The sequence below is a fragment of the Salvelinus alpinus genome, chromosome 37 (genome assembly GCF_045679555.1).
Source record: "Salvelinus alpinus chromosome 37, SLU_Salpinus.1, whole genome shotgun sequence".
Lineage (NCBI taxonomy): Eukaryota > Metazoa > Chordata > Actinopteri > Salmoniformes > Salmonidae > Salvelinus > Salvelinus alpinus.
This window is the reverse complement of record NC_092122.1, coordinates 3307490-3321910: the sequence shown is the minus strand read 5'-3', so window position 1 is coordinate 3321910 and position 14421 is coordinate 3307490. Positions and strand designations below refer to the sequence as shown.

General features: G+C 42.7%; 1 protein-coding gene and 1 non-coding gene across 4 annotated transcripts; both read left to right on the top strand.

Moving 5' to 3' along the window:
* Positions 1-742: 742 nt before the first annotated feature.
* On the top strand, positions 743-7021 carry LOC139565605 (solute carrier family 25 member 3-like). Of its 3 annotated transcripts, none has more exons than XM_071386029.1 (8): positions 743-878; positions 1325-1482; positions 3580-3710; positions 4191-4370; positions 4604-4785; positions 5484-5656; positions 6036-6146; positions 6527-7021. In XM_071386029.1, exons 2-8 carry the CDS (start codon positions 1341-1343, stop codon positions 6685-6687), a joined length of 1080 nt encoding a protein of 359 aa, XP_071242130.1. In that variant the 5' UTR covers positions 743-878; positions 1325-1340; the 3' UTR covers positions 6688-7021. The 3 variants fall into 3 exon arrangements, with proteins under 3 accessions (XP_071242130.1, XP_071242131.1, XP_071242132.1); XM_071386030.1 differs by lacking the exon at positions 3580-3710 and adding an exon at positions 2505-2629; XM_071386031.1 differs by lacking the exon at positions 3580-3710.
* LOC139566138 (small nucleolar RNA SNORA53) lies at positions 5030-5258 on the top strand. The gene has a single exon (XR_011673061.1). It is a non-coding gene; the product is annotated as a small nucleolar RNA SNORA53 (small nucleolar RNA).
* Positions 7022-14421: the final 7400 nt, after the last annotated feature.

The window sequence follows — 14421 nt, the reverse complement described above, 5'->3', positions numbered from 1 at the left end:
AGCAAAGCTTGTTTTTCATCCTTAGGTAAATTATGGAAAGATTTGGACTCCTGTTTGTTCTTAAGGAGATGAGCAACATCTTTTTCAACAAGTCTGCAATATGTCTCGATGGAGTGATTGCGATTGGCTGGAGGTATAAAATAACTCTTGCTTCTAAAAGGAGTCAGAGTATGTGCAGGTGAGTAACCTACTGGTTCAATAGAAATGTCAGGATTATATGTGTATAACTATAACCATTTTCCTAGTTCCGACTAGCACGTGAATGCGGCAAAAGTCAAGACTGCACTGACACTGTTGACGCGCAGGGATGGAAGACTGCCCTGCTCCACAGGCCTAGATTAATACCATGGACAAGAATAGACTGCCAAGGCATAGTAATCTACTTACTCTCACCTCTCTCGCTCTCTCCCACAAGCTCTCTCCCACAAGCTCTCTCTCTGCCTCTCCCCCCCCTCTCAATTCAATTCAAAGGACTTTATTGGCCTGGGAAACATATGTTTACATTACCTCTCTCTTTTCCCCTCACTCCCTGTCTTTATCTGACACACACAGCACTCCATCATGTATCAACTGTTTAGTCTTCCATGTGGTTGGTTGCACTGTCACTTCTAAAACCAAATTTAAAGAGCATTCTAGCATTGTACTTCTACGATAGCGCTGAAGGCCTAGGAAAGTCCTGTTTCGTGATTGGACCCCGCATTTTGATTGATCGCATTGTCATTCCATATATCGTCCCCGATAGGACAGAACGCAGAAGGACTCTCCCACTTTTTTCCGTGACGTCAGGGAAGGACAAATTATTTTATCGCGAGGTCGTTCGGCCCCAGTGAGCCGCCGGTTGCAGTAGAGCGGAGGCGCCATTTTAAGACACCGAGAGAGTGAGTGGAGTACTATGAAATATCTAACATAATTCGAATTTACAATGTTACAGTGGAAGGGAATATTAAGGCTTGTCTTTACTGTAATGCTGTGTTTAGGACGTTTAATGTTGCTAGCTTGACTTGTGCAACTGTTCCACCTTGGGAAAGCTAGCTAATCAGTTGCTCACCAGCTAGTAGTAGTGAGCTTGCTAAATAATTGAGCTAGTTAACGTAATTTAGCTAACTAGCCAGAGACCGGAATAGCTCGTTAGCTAACACCAACAATAACATGATGGAATACGGTTTGCATTTCCATTCCATGTTATCTGGATGTCAAACTATAGTTATATACTCACGTGACATTCCAAGCCTGCTCTTAGTGTCAGCTGAGTTGTCTTACTGCTGATCGTGTTTCTATAGCAAGGTAGTGAGCTAGCTTGCTAACATTCGCTTTCATTCTACAGCCCGGTTTTGGACATCATGTATCCGACCACACTAACGCAGTTGTCTCGGGCTAATCCCTTCAACGCCCCGCTCTTCTCCCTCCAAGAAACCGAGGAGCCCAAACAGAGCCTCCCTGTAAATGGACAGAGCCGCAACCTCGCTGCCGCAGCAATCGCTGGTAAACCTATGTTCTGCATGCTAACAAGTACAGTTAGCAAGTAGCTAGCTAGCGAGCAAGTACGCAGCCAACTGAATCAATGATGATGAGACGAGATACCAATTTTATTAAGGTGTTATTTAATAGATATCAACATGTGTTATTCAATAGATACGACTTGTGTGTTGGTCAAACTTGTAACGCTATCTAGCCACGGTAATTAAATGTGGAATGTCAAAGACAAGCTAGGCCTTGTCTATGGAGGACATGGAAGGGCAAATGTAAACTTTGAAATATGCCGCAGGTATCTGAACTGAATTCATGTCTTCCCTCAATCGCTGTTTAAAACTAAGGTGAGGCCCCTGACTCAAAAGGGCAAAGTAGTAGTTAGGCGAATGTCTGTGTATTGCTTTCTAGCACACCAACCAGCTAATGATATGCGTCTGACCCCTAGACGGGTGCATTTAATTGGTTCTCAATTCGAATAAGTTTGACAAGTTTTGTCTAGATTTAGGATCACTTGAAATGCTATCCTTTTTGTAAAAGCATGGCCTTCAACCACCCACCAGTTATATTCTGACCATTGCAATATTATTGCTGTTTTTCATTGTTGCTTGAAAATGTTCTATGGAATATTTTTAGTTTTTACGGTTTAGCCAGCCTAGTTCTAAAGGTGACATTAGCTATTATTGATCCACCATATTTGGGTCAGGCTTTTGGATAGTTTTAGAGCTTGCTGGCCAGTGTCCTCTTTATAGCCTAAACACTGCTGGTTGGTTGATTAGTTATACAGCTAGTCTGCTCTGCTAGTACAGCGCCCTCACAGTCTGCCCTCACAGGAAGTAAGTGTTCCACGTGTGCATGGCTCTTTGCACCTGTGACATAGGCCTATGCAGACTACATAGGACAGGACACACAATTAAGCTCCACTTGCATTTTCCCTTCAGCCTAGTGAAGATGCAGTTTGCTTTTACTTATTACCACTTTTCTAATGAACAACATCAAGTCCCCATTTTGAAAGTATTGCCTGGCTCTTTCTTCAGAGGGAGACAGCTGTGAGTTCGGCTCACGGAAGTATTTACTCCTCTGTGGGTTTGGTGGCATCATCAGCTGTGGCACCACACATGCTGCCCTAGTGCCCCTCGATCTGGTCAAATGCAGAATGCAGGTCTGTCTAACCCTGTGGCCTGGTGCCACATGTTTTTGTTGTCTGAAATGCATTAATTTGCATGGGAGAATGGATGTATCAAGCAGCCCGGTTTTGTGCAGTTGTGGTGGAATCTTTGTCATTGTTGTTCCTCACGTTTTATCCCACTTGATCACCTGATTTAAAAAAATATTTGTTTTCGAATGACCCACATAGCATGGTAAGTGTGTGATTCACAATCACCAGTGTTCCTGAACCTCCCTGCCTGCTACCATTCCCCTTCTCAATCCAAAGCTGAAGGACTTGCAGGTCACTGAAAGGTCAGGAGTGACAATGGGGAAATGTTTTCAGATTGTTCACCCTGCTATTTATAACATGGTCAAAGTGCAGCTATGCATTGCTGGAATTTAGCCTATAGCTTTATTAACTAGGTCCAGAGGCCCAAGTAATTTACACCTCAATGGAATTATTCCCAGCTTTAAATTGACTAAAGTATAAACGATTCATATATTTATGCATGCTATATGTATTTTAGCTAACTATACAGCTCATGCTTCAACAATCATTTTCGAGTCAAGTTAGAATTCAACTTTTATTTTTTATTACAGATTTTTAACCCTGTGTTATGATTATTTCATCAAATGAGTAAAATAAATCCTGGGTATATAATAATCCATTTAAAATCACAAGCAGGTTTGAGGTCAGTTTCAATTCAGGAAGTACACTGTAAACTAATTCAAATTTTAAAAATGTATCATAGAGAAGCATTGAGGTCAATTGGAATGTCAGTTTACTTCCTGAATTTAAATGGAATTTACCTGAACCCTGATTCACAAGTGTTTGAAATTTTAACTGGTTCATTCCCTGGTGTGTTATAATGTAATGGTGGCATGTTTGTTGGTGATTATTGTCCTGTGTTGCATGTGTCGTGACTGCATGTTGGGTATGTATTGTTGTGTTTTTTGCTGTAGACTCTGCAGATGTGAGCTGTGAGTTTGGCTCAACAAAGTATTATGCCCTGTGTGGCTTTGGGGGTATCCTGAGCTGCGGCCTCACACACACAGCTGTTGTACCCCTCGACCTTGTCAAGTGCCGCATCCAGGTTTGTGGTACCCCCTGTAGCTGTCTGCTGTGTGAAGGCCTCCATAGCTCCTGTAAGGAAAGGTGTCCAATCCCAAATCTACCCCTAAGAAGTTAGTTTCAACTTTATTGTCTGAGGGGTTGTTCAACAATTGTGGCCTTACAATCCGTCAAGACCTTGCAGTCCAAATGTACTCTTAATTCCTATGCACTTGAATAGATGAAGACAAAATTGGGTGGGAAAACTAGATTTGTGATTGGGTGGAAGATTCCTGTAGATTAGCAGACATTAGATAAATCACTAGCTGTAAGTAGTAATGTTAATCTGGATAACCCCCTAGTTCACAACCTGAAACCTAGCTACCGGTAGTTATTTTTTTAAATTAACATGGCCTTGAAACCTTAGCTAAAATGACCTAGATTTCAGCCTATAGGGCTCTAATCTAGTCTACCCCCATTGTTCCTTTGACTCTCTACTAATCAATTGGTTTTTCTTCCTTAGGTGGACCCTGACAAGTACAAGAGCATTGGCAAAGGCTTCTCCCTCACACTGAAGGAGGATGGAGCCCGAGGGCTGGCTAAGGGCTGGGCCCCTACCTTCATCGGCTACTCCATGCAGGGTCTCTGCAAGTTTGGCTTCTATGAGATGTTCAAGATCTTCTACAGCGACATGCTTGGAGAGGTCAGTCAGGGGTAGAAACTAACACGTTTGGATTCCCTGGTTTACAGTGTTTTAAAGGGACTTGTTCACCCACCAAAAATCATAAATGACATGCTAGTTAGCAGGCGCTTTTATCCAAGTACAGTACAATGAGCGCTTACATTTACTAATCCCTGCGTGACTTTGAACCCATGACATTGGTCTTGCTAGCCCACACAGGACCACATCTGACATCGCCCCCTCTCATCTAACAGGAGAACACCTACCTGTGGAGGACATCCCTGTACCTGGCTGCGTCTGCCAGTGCAGAGTTCTTCGCTGATATTGCCCTGGCCCCCATGGAGGCGTGTAAAGTGCGTATCCAGACTTGCCCTGGCTACGCCAACAACCTCAGACAGTGTGCTCCCAAGATGTTCGCAGAGGAGGGAGTATGGGCGTGAGTAGATTTTGTGTTTGTGGTGGTCTATTTGTTTTGGAGACTGTATAACCCGTAAAAGTATTCAACCCTGGTCATGGACAGTTATGACGTGTGTATGCTTTTGCTCCTACACTAGGTGAAACAAATCTGATACAACTTGTAGCCTTGATTACATTAATTGGGTGTTTCTTGGCTGGTATGGAACATAAGCCTACAAAAGTAATTCTTGCTCTGCATAGCTGATTTGTGAGGTTACCAAACAAACACGCTCCTTAGATCCACCTCTGGAGGGCAGTCCTGTGCTGGTGCTGTTGTCTCTGAGTGCTCCGGCTTGGAAGCCCTCAACAGCTTTTTGGCTGTACAGTTGGAGGTGCTTGAGTCATTGGCGTGTGAGAGCAGTCTACCTGCCTCCCAGCACCTCTGCTGCACTGGCAACCCTCAGTTCCACTGGCGGGACCCTACCAGTGCAGCTATGCTGGGGGATGGACAATCACCTAGGCCCTAATGTTATTTTCCAGGTTTGCGCTGGGATAGTCTAACAGTTTGTTCATCTTCTTTACACTCTTGTCTGGTGAAAGTCAGTGCCTTGTTAGTGACCACCATATTGCTTTCACCTATGGTTTCTGATCAGAAGGAAGGAGAACTCTGATCTGCCTGCGTGGAACTGACATTCTTCCTTGTGTTTTCTCTCCCCCCCCCCCCCCCCTTTCTCTCAGGTTTTACAAGGGTGTGGTTCCCCTGTGGATGAGGCAGATCCCCTACACCATGATGAAGTTTGCCTGCTTTGAGAGGACCGTGGAGCTGCTCTACAAACATGTGGTGCCCAAACCCCGCGCTGAGTGCACAAAGGGCGAACAACTGATTGTCACCTTCACTGCCGGCTACATCGGTGAGTATTAGTACCACAGGAAATAGGATGAAGGTGGCCCTAGGTCTAGTAGCTCACCTAGAGTCCGGTTTGTGTTGTCCTTGTAATAACTAAGGTTAGGATTGGGGGAAGTGTAATATGATCCTAAATCTGTGCCCAATTGCAACTTCTACCCAGAGAAACCTGGGTCGTATTCATTAGTGCACACCATAGCAAAATGTTTTGCAACAGAAAATGAAAACAAGCATTTCTTATTGCGCATGTACAGGTAGTTGTCCCTCCCTGTTTCAATCAGTTTTCTTCCATTTGGTGACTAGTAAAGATGACCCAGGCTTCTGTTTGATGGTATATAGTGGGCCTATATAGGATTGTGTGCTGAACATTTGTCTGTCCCCTGCAGCTGGTGTGTTCTGTGCCATCGTGTCCCACCCAGCGGACTCAGTGGTGTCTGTACTGAACAAGGAGAGTGGCAGCACTGCCGCCCAAGTGCTCAAGAAGCTCGGACCTAAAGGTGAGTGGACAACCGTAGGGCTTGTCTTAGGAAATGCATCCTTCCTCAAAGTTATCACTAAAGTGATTCGTGAAACTGATTTGGTACCTCAGGTTACTTTATCCAATCAAACCCTCTTAGATTACTGGGAGAGGGGGGTAGGTGGGTGTGATTTATTTAATGTCCCAATTCCAACATCACGCTCCTTAGATCAACCTCTGGAGGGCGCTCCTGTGCTGTTGCTGTATAGTCAGTCTACTGAATTTTTTTTCTTTTTTTTTCTTGCATATATAACTGTCCAACATTGGGTGTTTGGCCCGCTCAAAGAAACAACAAAGCAGATGTAATTTATTTATACACCTCCCCTAAACATCCCTTCTCCCATTCTCTCCCCCTCTAAGGTGTGTGGAAGGGCCTGGTTGCCCGTATCATCATGATCGGTACCCTGACCGCCCTGCAGTGGTTCATCTACGACTCCGTGAAGGTCTACTTCCGCCTTCCCCGTCCCCCTCCCCCCGAGATGCCAGAGTCCCTCAAGAAGAAGCTGGGGCTCACTGAGTAAAAAAATTAACAAAAGCCCACCTACACTCCAACCCCTTCACTACATCTCCGGGACACCCTCTCAACTCACACCTCACCACCCTGGCTGCAGCACACAGCTCTGTTTTCTATATTTATGTTCCTAAAGCAGCTCCTCTCCAGGCACAGGGCTGTTCCTTCCATGTATATTTAAGGGAAAGAGAGACCGGAAGGGAGGGATCCATGTTTGTTCCCCCTCTGCACTGAGGTTTAGGAGAATATATGTACTGTAGAAACATGATCTGGTTTTATTGAATCATGTCATTAGTTATGTGGAAATGATATATAATTATTTAAATAAATGATTCCCTCTAAAACATGTCCGGTTTTAATTTCTTGGAAGTTTTCCACTGCAATTAAAATAATTTGGGTATTGGGGTACTTAAGCAATAAGGCACAAGGGGGTGTGGTATATGGCCAATATACCACGGCTAAGGATACGACAACCCTTAGCCGTGGTATTAGCAATATCACAAACCCCCAAAGTGCTTTATTGTTATTATAAATGGGTTACCAGCGTAATTAGAGCAGTAAAAATAAATGTTTTGTCACACCTGTGGTATAGGTCTGATACATGTTTTTACTGCTCTAATTACGCTGGTAACCAGTTTATAATAGCAATAAGGCACTTCTGGTTTATGGTATATGGCTGATATACCACGGCTAAGGGCTGTGTCCAGGCACTCCGAAATGCGTCATGCATAAGAACAGCCCTGTAAACCTCTCTAGGAGAAGGTGACTTGTCAATATATTCACCTTTATTTACCCCCCCAAAATGAAATGCTAATGTTGCTATCATAAAGAACTATAAATGCCATGATCTGGACGAGACTGCAGAATTGAGGCAAAGGTAAGCATCGCTGGATTTACTATAATGTTAGCTAAATGTAGTAATTAATAAATTGGCTACATTTCTTTAAATGGACAATTCTGTGAATTGTCTTGTGCACGTTTTAAATTGACACAATACCTGTTAGCAAAGGTGTCGGCTAGAGATTACGTGCAGGGATTTGTAGTCTTGCATGATGTCTACTTTGATGCTAATTAGCATTTTTGGATCTGAGTAAAAAAAAGCTGAAAATATTGATAAAAGTAACCTTGTCCGGGAGACGTTTACTGTACATGGTTATCAAAACCACGCTAGGGTAAGCCTACAGGATGAAACACAGGGAATTTTAGAAACACTTAAAATGAGGGCTAAGGGAAAAATGAATGGTAGAAAAAGTATTGGAACCATTTCCTAGTTTGACCGCTAGGATTTGTAGGTTTTATGACACCTCTGTGGGGCTCTATACCCTCAGAAATAGAAACAGGTGCAGGATTTGTTTCTGTTCTCTACATGAACACTAGAGGGAGCTATATACTATGTACAGCGTTTGTCAGAATGGCACCCTATTCCTTTGTTAAACACAATTATTGTCCCTAGTGATGCACTTATCTGATGACTGTCTCTTGTTAGGGGATCACACCATTTATAAAAAATGCATCCTATCAGAACAACAAAGTTGCCTGCGTCATTCTGTCTTGTAAAATGGAGGCCTGAGCAAGGAGTATTGATAGTATGTGATTTGGGTGCAGGGCTAGGAGGTGAGCAGAACTGCCAAAGGCTCTGGGGAATCTAATGGACTAGTGAATCTCGCATGCAGCACAATGAACCCAAGAGGCATCACATCGATGGCCTCCCAATGTTAATAGGACGGAATTGTGACTCAGTAACCATGTCAGTATAATCCATTTGGTTGCTCCTAATAATGGGGTTTTCACATTTCCCTTCCCTGAAAGCAGCAGACACACAATAGAAGCGATGTTTCCAGGAAATGAAATGTGGGTTGTGTTTGTGTACCTGGAGCTCAGGTCTGCTGAGGTTGGGGGGGGTGGTCATGGGATATGGATTCCCATTTCTCTGTGACCCCTTGGTGACCTCTGTATAACCTGGTAACCATTGTGTGCTTTCAAAAGGTAATGACTCAGATGTTCTCTGCTGCTACTGCTGTTTGGGAAAAAACATGGTTTATTTCAAGTGTGGGGGGGGGGGGGGTGTTGCTGAGCATTTCTGAAATGTGAAATTCGGAAATGTCTGTACAGATATTGATATCATGGTATGATTTATTCATTCAGTCAGTAATTTTGTCATTTCTTATCTATATTACTTGTGGTGTTATGTAGCCTAATGTATCATGTCTACACTTTTTGTTTCATCCATTAGTCCTGGGAAGTACATAGAAAGTCTAACCACCACCTCAAGCAACATAACATTCCAGAGATGCTCAGTACTGCTATAGATAACTAGCTATCCATTCAAGTTGGATTAGTCGTATGTACAGTATACATAACAAAATATAAGAACATAACGTAATGGCTCAGTAAAATAGAATAAACAAACATTTCCTCAAATTAACATCATCTTGGTGCATAAACTCTAAAAGAATAGCTGCTGAGGGGGACAAGCTCGGTTTGCTATTTTTACCCTGGTCCCTAATATACATCACTGTGGACTACTGAGGTGGTGACAGCTGCAGCCCATCAGTGGCAGTTCTCCCAATCCCCAGAGAGACAGGCCTGCCAATGTTTTTCCACTTCTATCTTCCATGTTATTTTAATACTGCAACTGAAGATAAAACTGAAGACCCAATGCGGAACTGAAGACTACTACTATAAGGTAGCACTTTGGAAAAACATTTGAAAAACAAGATATTGGAAATAGTCTAAGCCTGCCCTGGTGATATTGGAACTATTTTCTATCAGGCACTTATTGTTGTCTCTTCATGATTTGACAGCACCACATCTGACCACAGCACAGGAAACAGTTCATATCAACGTCCTTTCTCCTCTGTGTGTGCGCATGTGTGAACGTGTGTGCGGTCATGCAGAAGTGTGTGTGTGTGTGTGTGTGTCCACTCCATTGTGTTTCTGCCCTTGTGTGGGTTTGTGGAGGTCACTCTGAAACAGTAGCCTGTGTTCCTGTGTCACAAAAGCTGGGTCGATTTAAGGGGTGGGCTGAGCACGCCGAAATTACACCGTCTTGTGTAGCCGAAATTACACCGTGTTCCCTATGTAGTGAGGCCATGGCCTCATGGGCCTTTGTCATGTTTAGTATGAAGGTTAATAGCAAACAATGAGCTATTGTTTGGGAAACTTGAGGTAAAACTTGAGGTGTATCATGTGACTACTGTTTTTCTTATTAACTTAAGAACATCACACGTGATGATATATATAGTTGTGTGATACACATTCAGGGACTGTGTCCAAGAAAGAGATCAGTTGTCCAAAGTGTGAATGCAAAAATAATTGTCCTTTATTACATTGAAAACATCGCTATTAACCATGCACAGTTAGAGAACAAATGAAATCACGTCTGTTTATCACGTCTGTTTATATTGTGTTTTGAAGGGTCAGTTTTGACTCGTGTCCTTTATTAGAAGGAACAATGGCTATCATTGTACGGATTGGATTATGCTGAGCCCTGGAGCACCGGTCTATGGCCCGTTACGTGAATGGGCAAAAGCTGTGAAGGAGGAGTCCCCTTCTCAAATTGAACAGTAATCTCGTCATGTTGTCAACGAGTCAGCATGGTGCATCATCCAGAAACATACATCTCTTTTCCATAAAATATATGTTTGAATTTTCAAATTAGTTTTCATTGGGAAGGCAGATAAAGTGTTTTAATCAAAAGCAATCACTTTTGCATGTGATAACACAGAATCCTGCTCATTACTCCAAAGGGATACTTCGGGATTTTGGCAATGAGGCCCTTTACCTACTTCCCCAGATTTAGATGAATTTGTGGATACCATTTTAATGTCTTTGCGTGCAGTTTGAAGGAAGTTGCTAACTAGCTATAGCGCAATTGCTAACTAGCATTTGCGCAATGACTGGAAGTCTACCAGTCTATCTGCTAGACTTCCAGTCATTGTACTAATGCTAGTTAGCATTGGCTCACAAAACAACCTCCAACATCCTTCATACTGGACACAGAGACGTATCCACAAGTTCATCATTGCCAAAATTCCGAAGTATCCCTTTAATTATTTGACTTTTGTTTTAAGGCACCTGGCTCATGCCTGGAGGCAGCCCGATTCCAAAACGAATGCAATCAACTTTCACCCTTTGCAAAACACGCTTACCCCAGCGCCCAGGCCAGATTAATTGAATCCCGTCATTGTTCAAAAGCATTTAGGAGTGTGATTGGTCACATGCTAGCTCCTTCTAATTATCTATGTATCTGATTGGTCAGGGATTACAAACCGGGTAGTTAGAGCCCTGAATGCTGATTGGTTGAAAGCTGTGGTATATCAGAATGTATACCATGGGTATGACAAAGTACTATTACTGTTCTAATTACGTTGGTAACCAGTTTATAATACCAAGAAGGCATCTCAGGGGTTTGTGGTATATGGCCAATATACCACGGCTAAGGGCTGTATCCAGGCACTCTGTGTTGTGTCGTGCAAAGAACAACCCCTAGACGTAGTATATTGGCAATATACCACATTCCCTCAGGCCTTATTGCTTAATTATAATGTGGTTGTGACACAGTGAGGTCAAGAGTAGTACCCTTGAAAATCAAATGATGTGTAAACATTGGCACTCAACCCAATACTTGACATGGCATACGAATACAGCATTGACAGTAATAATAACTAAAAACCAGAGTTCTGTTATTATGCACAATTTATAGCTGAGTTTGTTATAGGCCTACACCTGGTCACCACTATTGGTCTTGAATCTAATTGGTTCTACTCTGATAAATGAGCGCACATAGGATGCAAAGTCTAGTTAAGTCTACACATTCACTGCAGTGCCAATCCATTACACGTATGATGGCCTGTCACTAAGCAACTGCAGTGCATGTCAGTGGCACAAGGTCATCACTGATAATGTTGCTGGGTAAACAGCATAAGGAGTCAGCCCAGTAATTTTCCAACATACAAACACTAGATAGCACAGGGTTGAGCGTTTGCTTGGCTACATACAGTAATGTCTATGTGAGTGTGTGTAGTACAGTGTTTCCTAACTCCAGTCCTGGAGTACTCCCAACACAACACATGATCGTTGTAACACTGGACAAACTCACCTGATTCAACTCATGGAAGGCTTGATTAGATTACAAGTTGAATCAGGTGTGCTTGTCTGGGGCTACAACAAAAATGTGTACTGTTGAGGGTAATCGAGTTGGGAAACACTGGTCTAGTAGTGATTTGTGCCATACAGAGGTTGGCCATTTCTGTCACATGTCCCGTTCCCATTAAATTCATTACACATATTTTGAGGGATACATTTAAACCAAATCTCTTCATCTCAAGTGCCTCACATTACAGCAAGCATCGCTACTGCTCATGACCTTCTTGTAAATGGTGTGACTGGACTGTTCGTGTGTGTCATTGTGTCCTGTGGTCACATGTACCCAATGTGTGTGATGATAAGGATATCTGACAGGGAGAGAGGGAGGTGTAGGGATAGAGAGAGACAGAGAGAGACAGATAGCTTGCTGCACCACACTACACGCTCCCTGCTTGCATGTTCACCAAACTATGCCCTTGCTGCAGCTGACTGGAAGTCCTTAGCAGGATCAGTGTCCTCTCACCTCATTGGCTGAGAAAGTAGGAGCGACTTAAACCCCATTGGGTGCCATGGCTTCATGTGTGAGATTCATAGGATTGCAGCAACATCAGGAGAGGAGGGAGGGAGAATAGCCATCTAATACAGTATGTGATACATGAGTTTACCCCCTCAGTTAAATGAATCTATTGGACGACAGTGGAATAGATATAACAGAGTGGAATGGAACACAGGGAAATGGAACGCCGAAACCTTAGTAGGTTTACCATAGGCCTATGTTAATATACGTCATCATAAAAATGCACAACATGATTTAAATAAAAAAAAATTATCCACCCAAAATCCTGTGATCACTAACACATGACAAATGGGAGGACAAACAATGTAGCACTGAGCCAAAGTAAACATCCTAGCGGCAGGGTGTGGTCTGTATAGGAGACAGCCAGTGTCTATTGTCTTTCCACCATCTGGATTCATTGACATCATCACCCCTCTCTCCAGTTGACCTGTTGCAGTAGTTACAATAGGAGACCCTTTATATATTACATCATCGTACTATGCCATTTACCCATAGGCCGTCATTGTAAATAAGAATTTGTTCTTAACTGACTTGCCGAGTTAAATAAAGGTTAAATAAATTTTAAAAAAATAGAACCCATTACACTGCGAGGGAATGACAAAGATTGACTGTATGTCACTTAAAAAAAAAAAAAGTCAAATAAAAAAAAGTTTATAACCGGGCTACCATAACATTTTTAAGTACAATTTGGATTTTGTGTTGAGTTAACGCAATCTAAAGTTACCTAAACCTAGTAAAGTAAGTGGAACTGACAAGTTGGATTTAATAACTTGAGTGAACTTGATACTTTTAGTCAAATCAATGTGCTTCAACAGATTTTTTGTTCTAACAAAGCTACTCAAGTTGTTTTGACAAATTATGAAGTGGAGAGGAAGTATTGGATAGTCCAAAAAACATAACTTTTTGTTGTTTTATCTTACCAAAGTTTGTAACCTGGCTGCCTTAAAATGTGAAGTTATATCAACTTCCTATACAGTTGAAACTACTTAGAAAATGTAACATTTCAGAACTGACCAAATCTTTGGAATGATTTCACCAAGATTTCAGTAGGGAACATTAACCTCTTGCTCATGTGTGAGATTTTTAATCAGTTCCAAAACTAGCAGTGCACTCTATACTAATGTCAAACAGTCCACTTAACTACAACGGTATTCTCTGTAACGGTTACAGAAACGTTTTAATTGTTACTTTTTACATGTGGTTGTTTATCTACCTTTGTTGAATGCACTAACTGAAGTCACTCTGGATAATAGCGTCTGCTAAATGGCCAACACGTAAATGTAAATTTACAGTGTTAAGGCATGCTGGGTATTATTCTAATGAACCCACCCCCCCCCCAAAAAAATCAGTTGAAGTCATATGAAGATCCCACAGTTGACAGTGCATGTCAGAGCAAAAACCAAGCCACGAGGTCGAAGGAATTGTCCGTAGAGCTCCGAGACAGGATTGTGTCGAGGCACAAATCTGGGGAAGGGTACTAAAACATTTCTGCTGTATTGAAGGTCACCAAGAACACAGTGGCCTCCATCATTCTTAAATGGAAGAAGTTTGCAAGGGCCTTGGTCAGGGAGGTGACCAACAACCCAATGGTCACTGAGATAGCTCTAGAGTTCCTCTGTGGAGATGGGAGAACCTCCCAGAAGGACAACCATCTCTGCAGAACTCCACCAATCACAGGCCTTTATGGTAGAGTGGCCAGACGGAAGTCACTCCTCAGTAAAAGTCACATGACAGCCCGCTTGGAGTCTACCAAAAAGCACCAAAGGACTCTCAGACCATGAGAAAAATATTCTCTGATCTGATGAAACCAAGATTGAACTCTTTGGCCTGAATGCCAAGCATCACGTCTGGACGAAACCTGGCACCATCCCTACGGTGAAGCATGGTGGTGGCAGTATCATACAGTGGGGAAGTTTTTCAGTGGTAGGGACTGGCAGACTAGTCAGGTTGAGGCAAAGATGAACGGAACAAAGTACAGAGAGATCCTTTATTTTTACATCAATGTAAGTACAAAGACTTTACCATATCCCAACCACCCTCCCTACATACAACACATCCACCCAACCCCCCTAGTCCCTA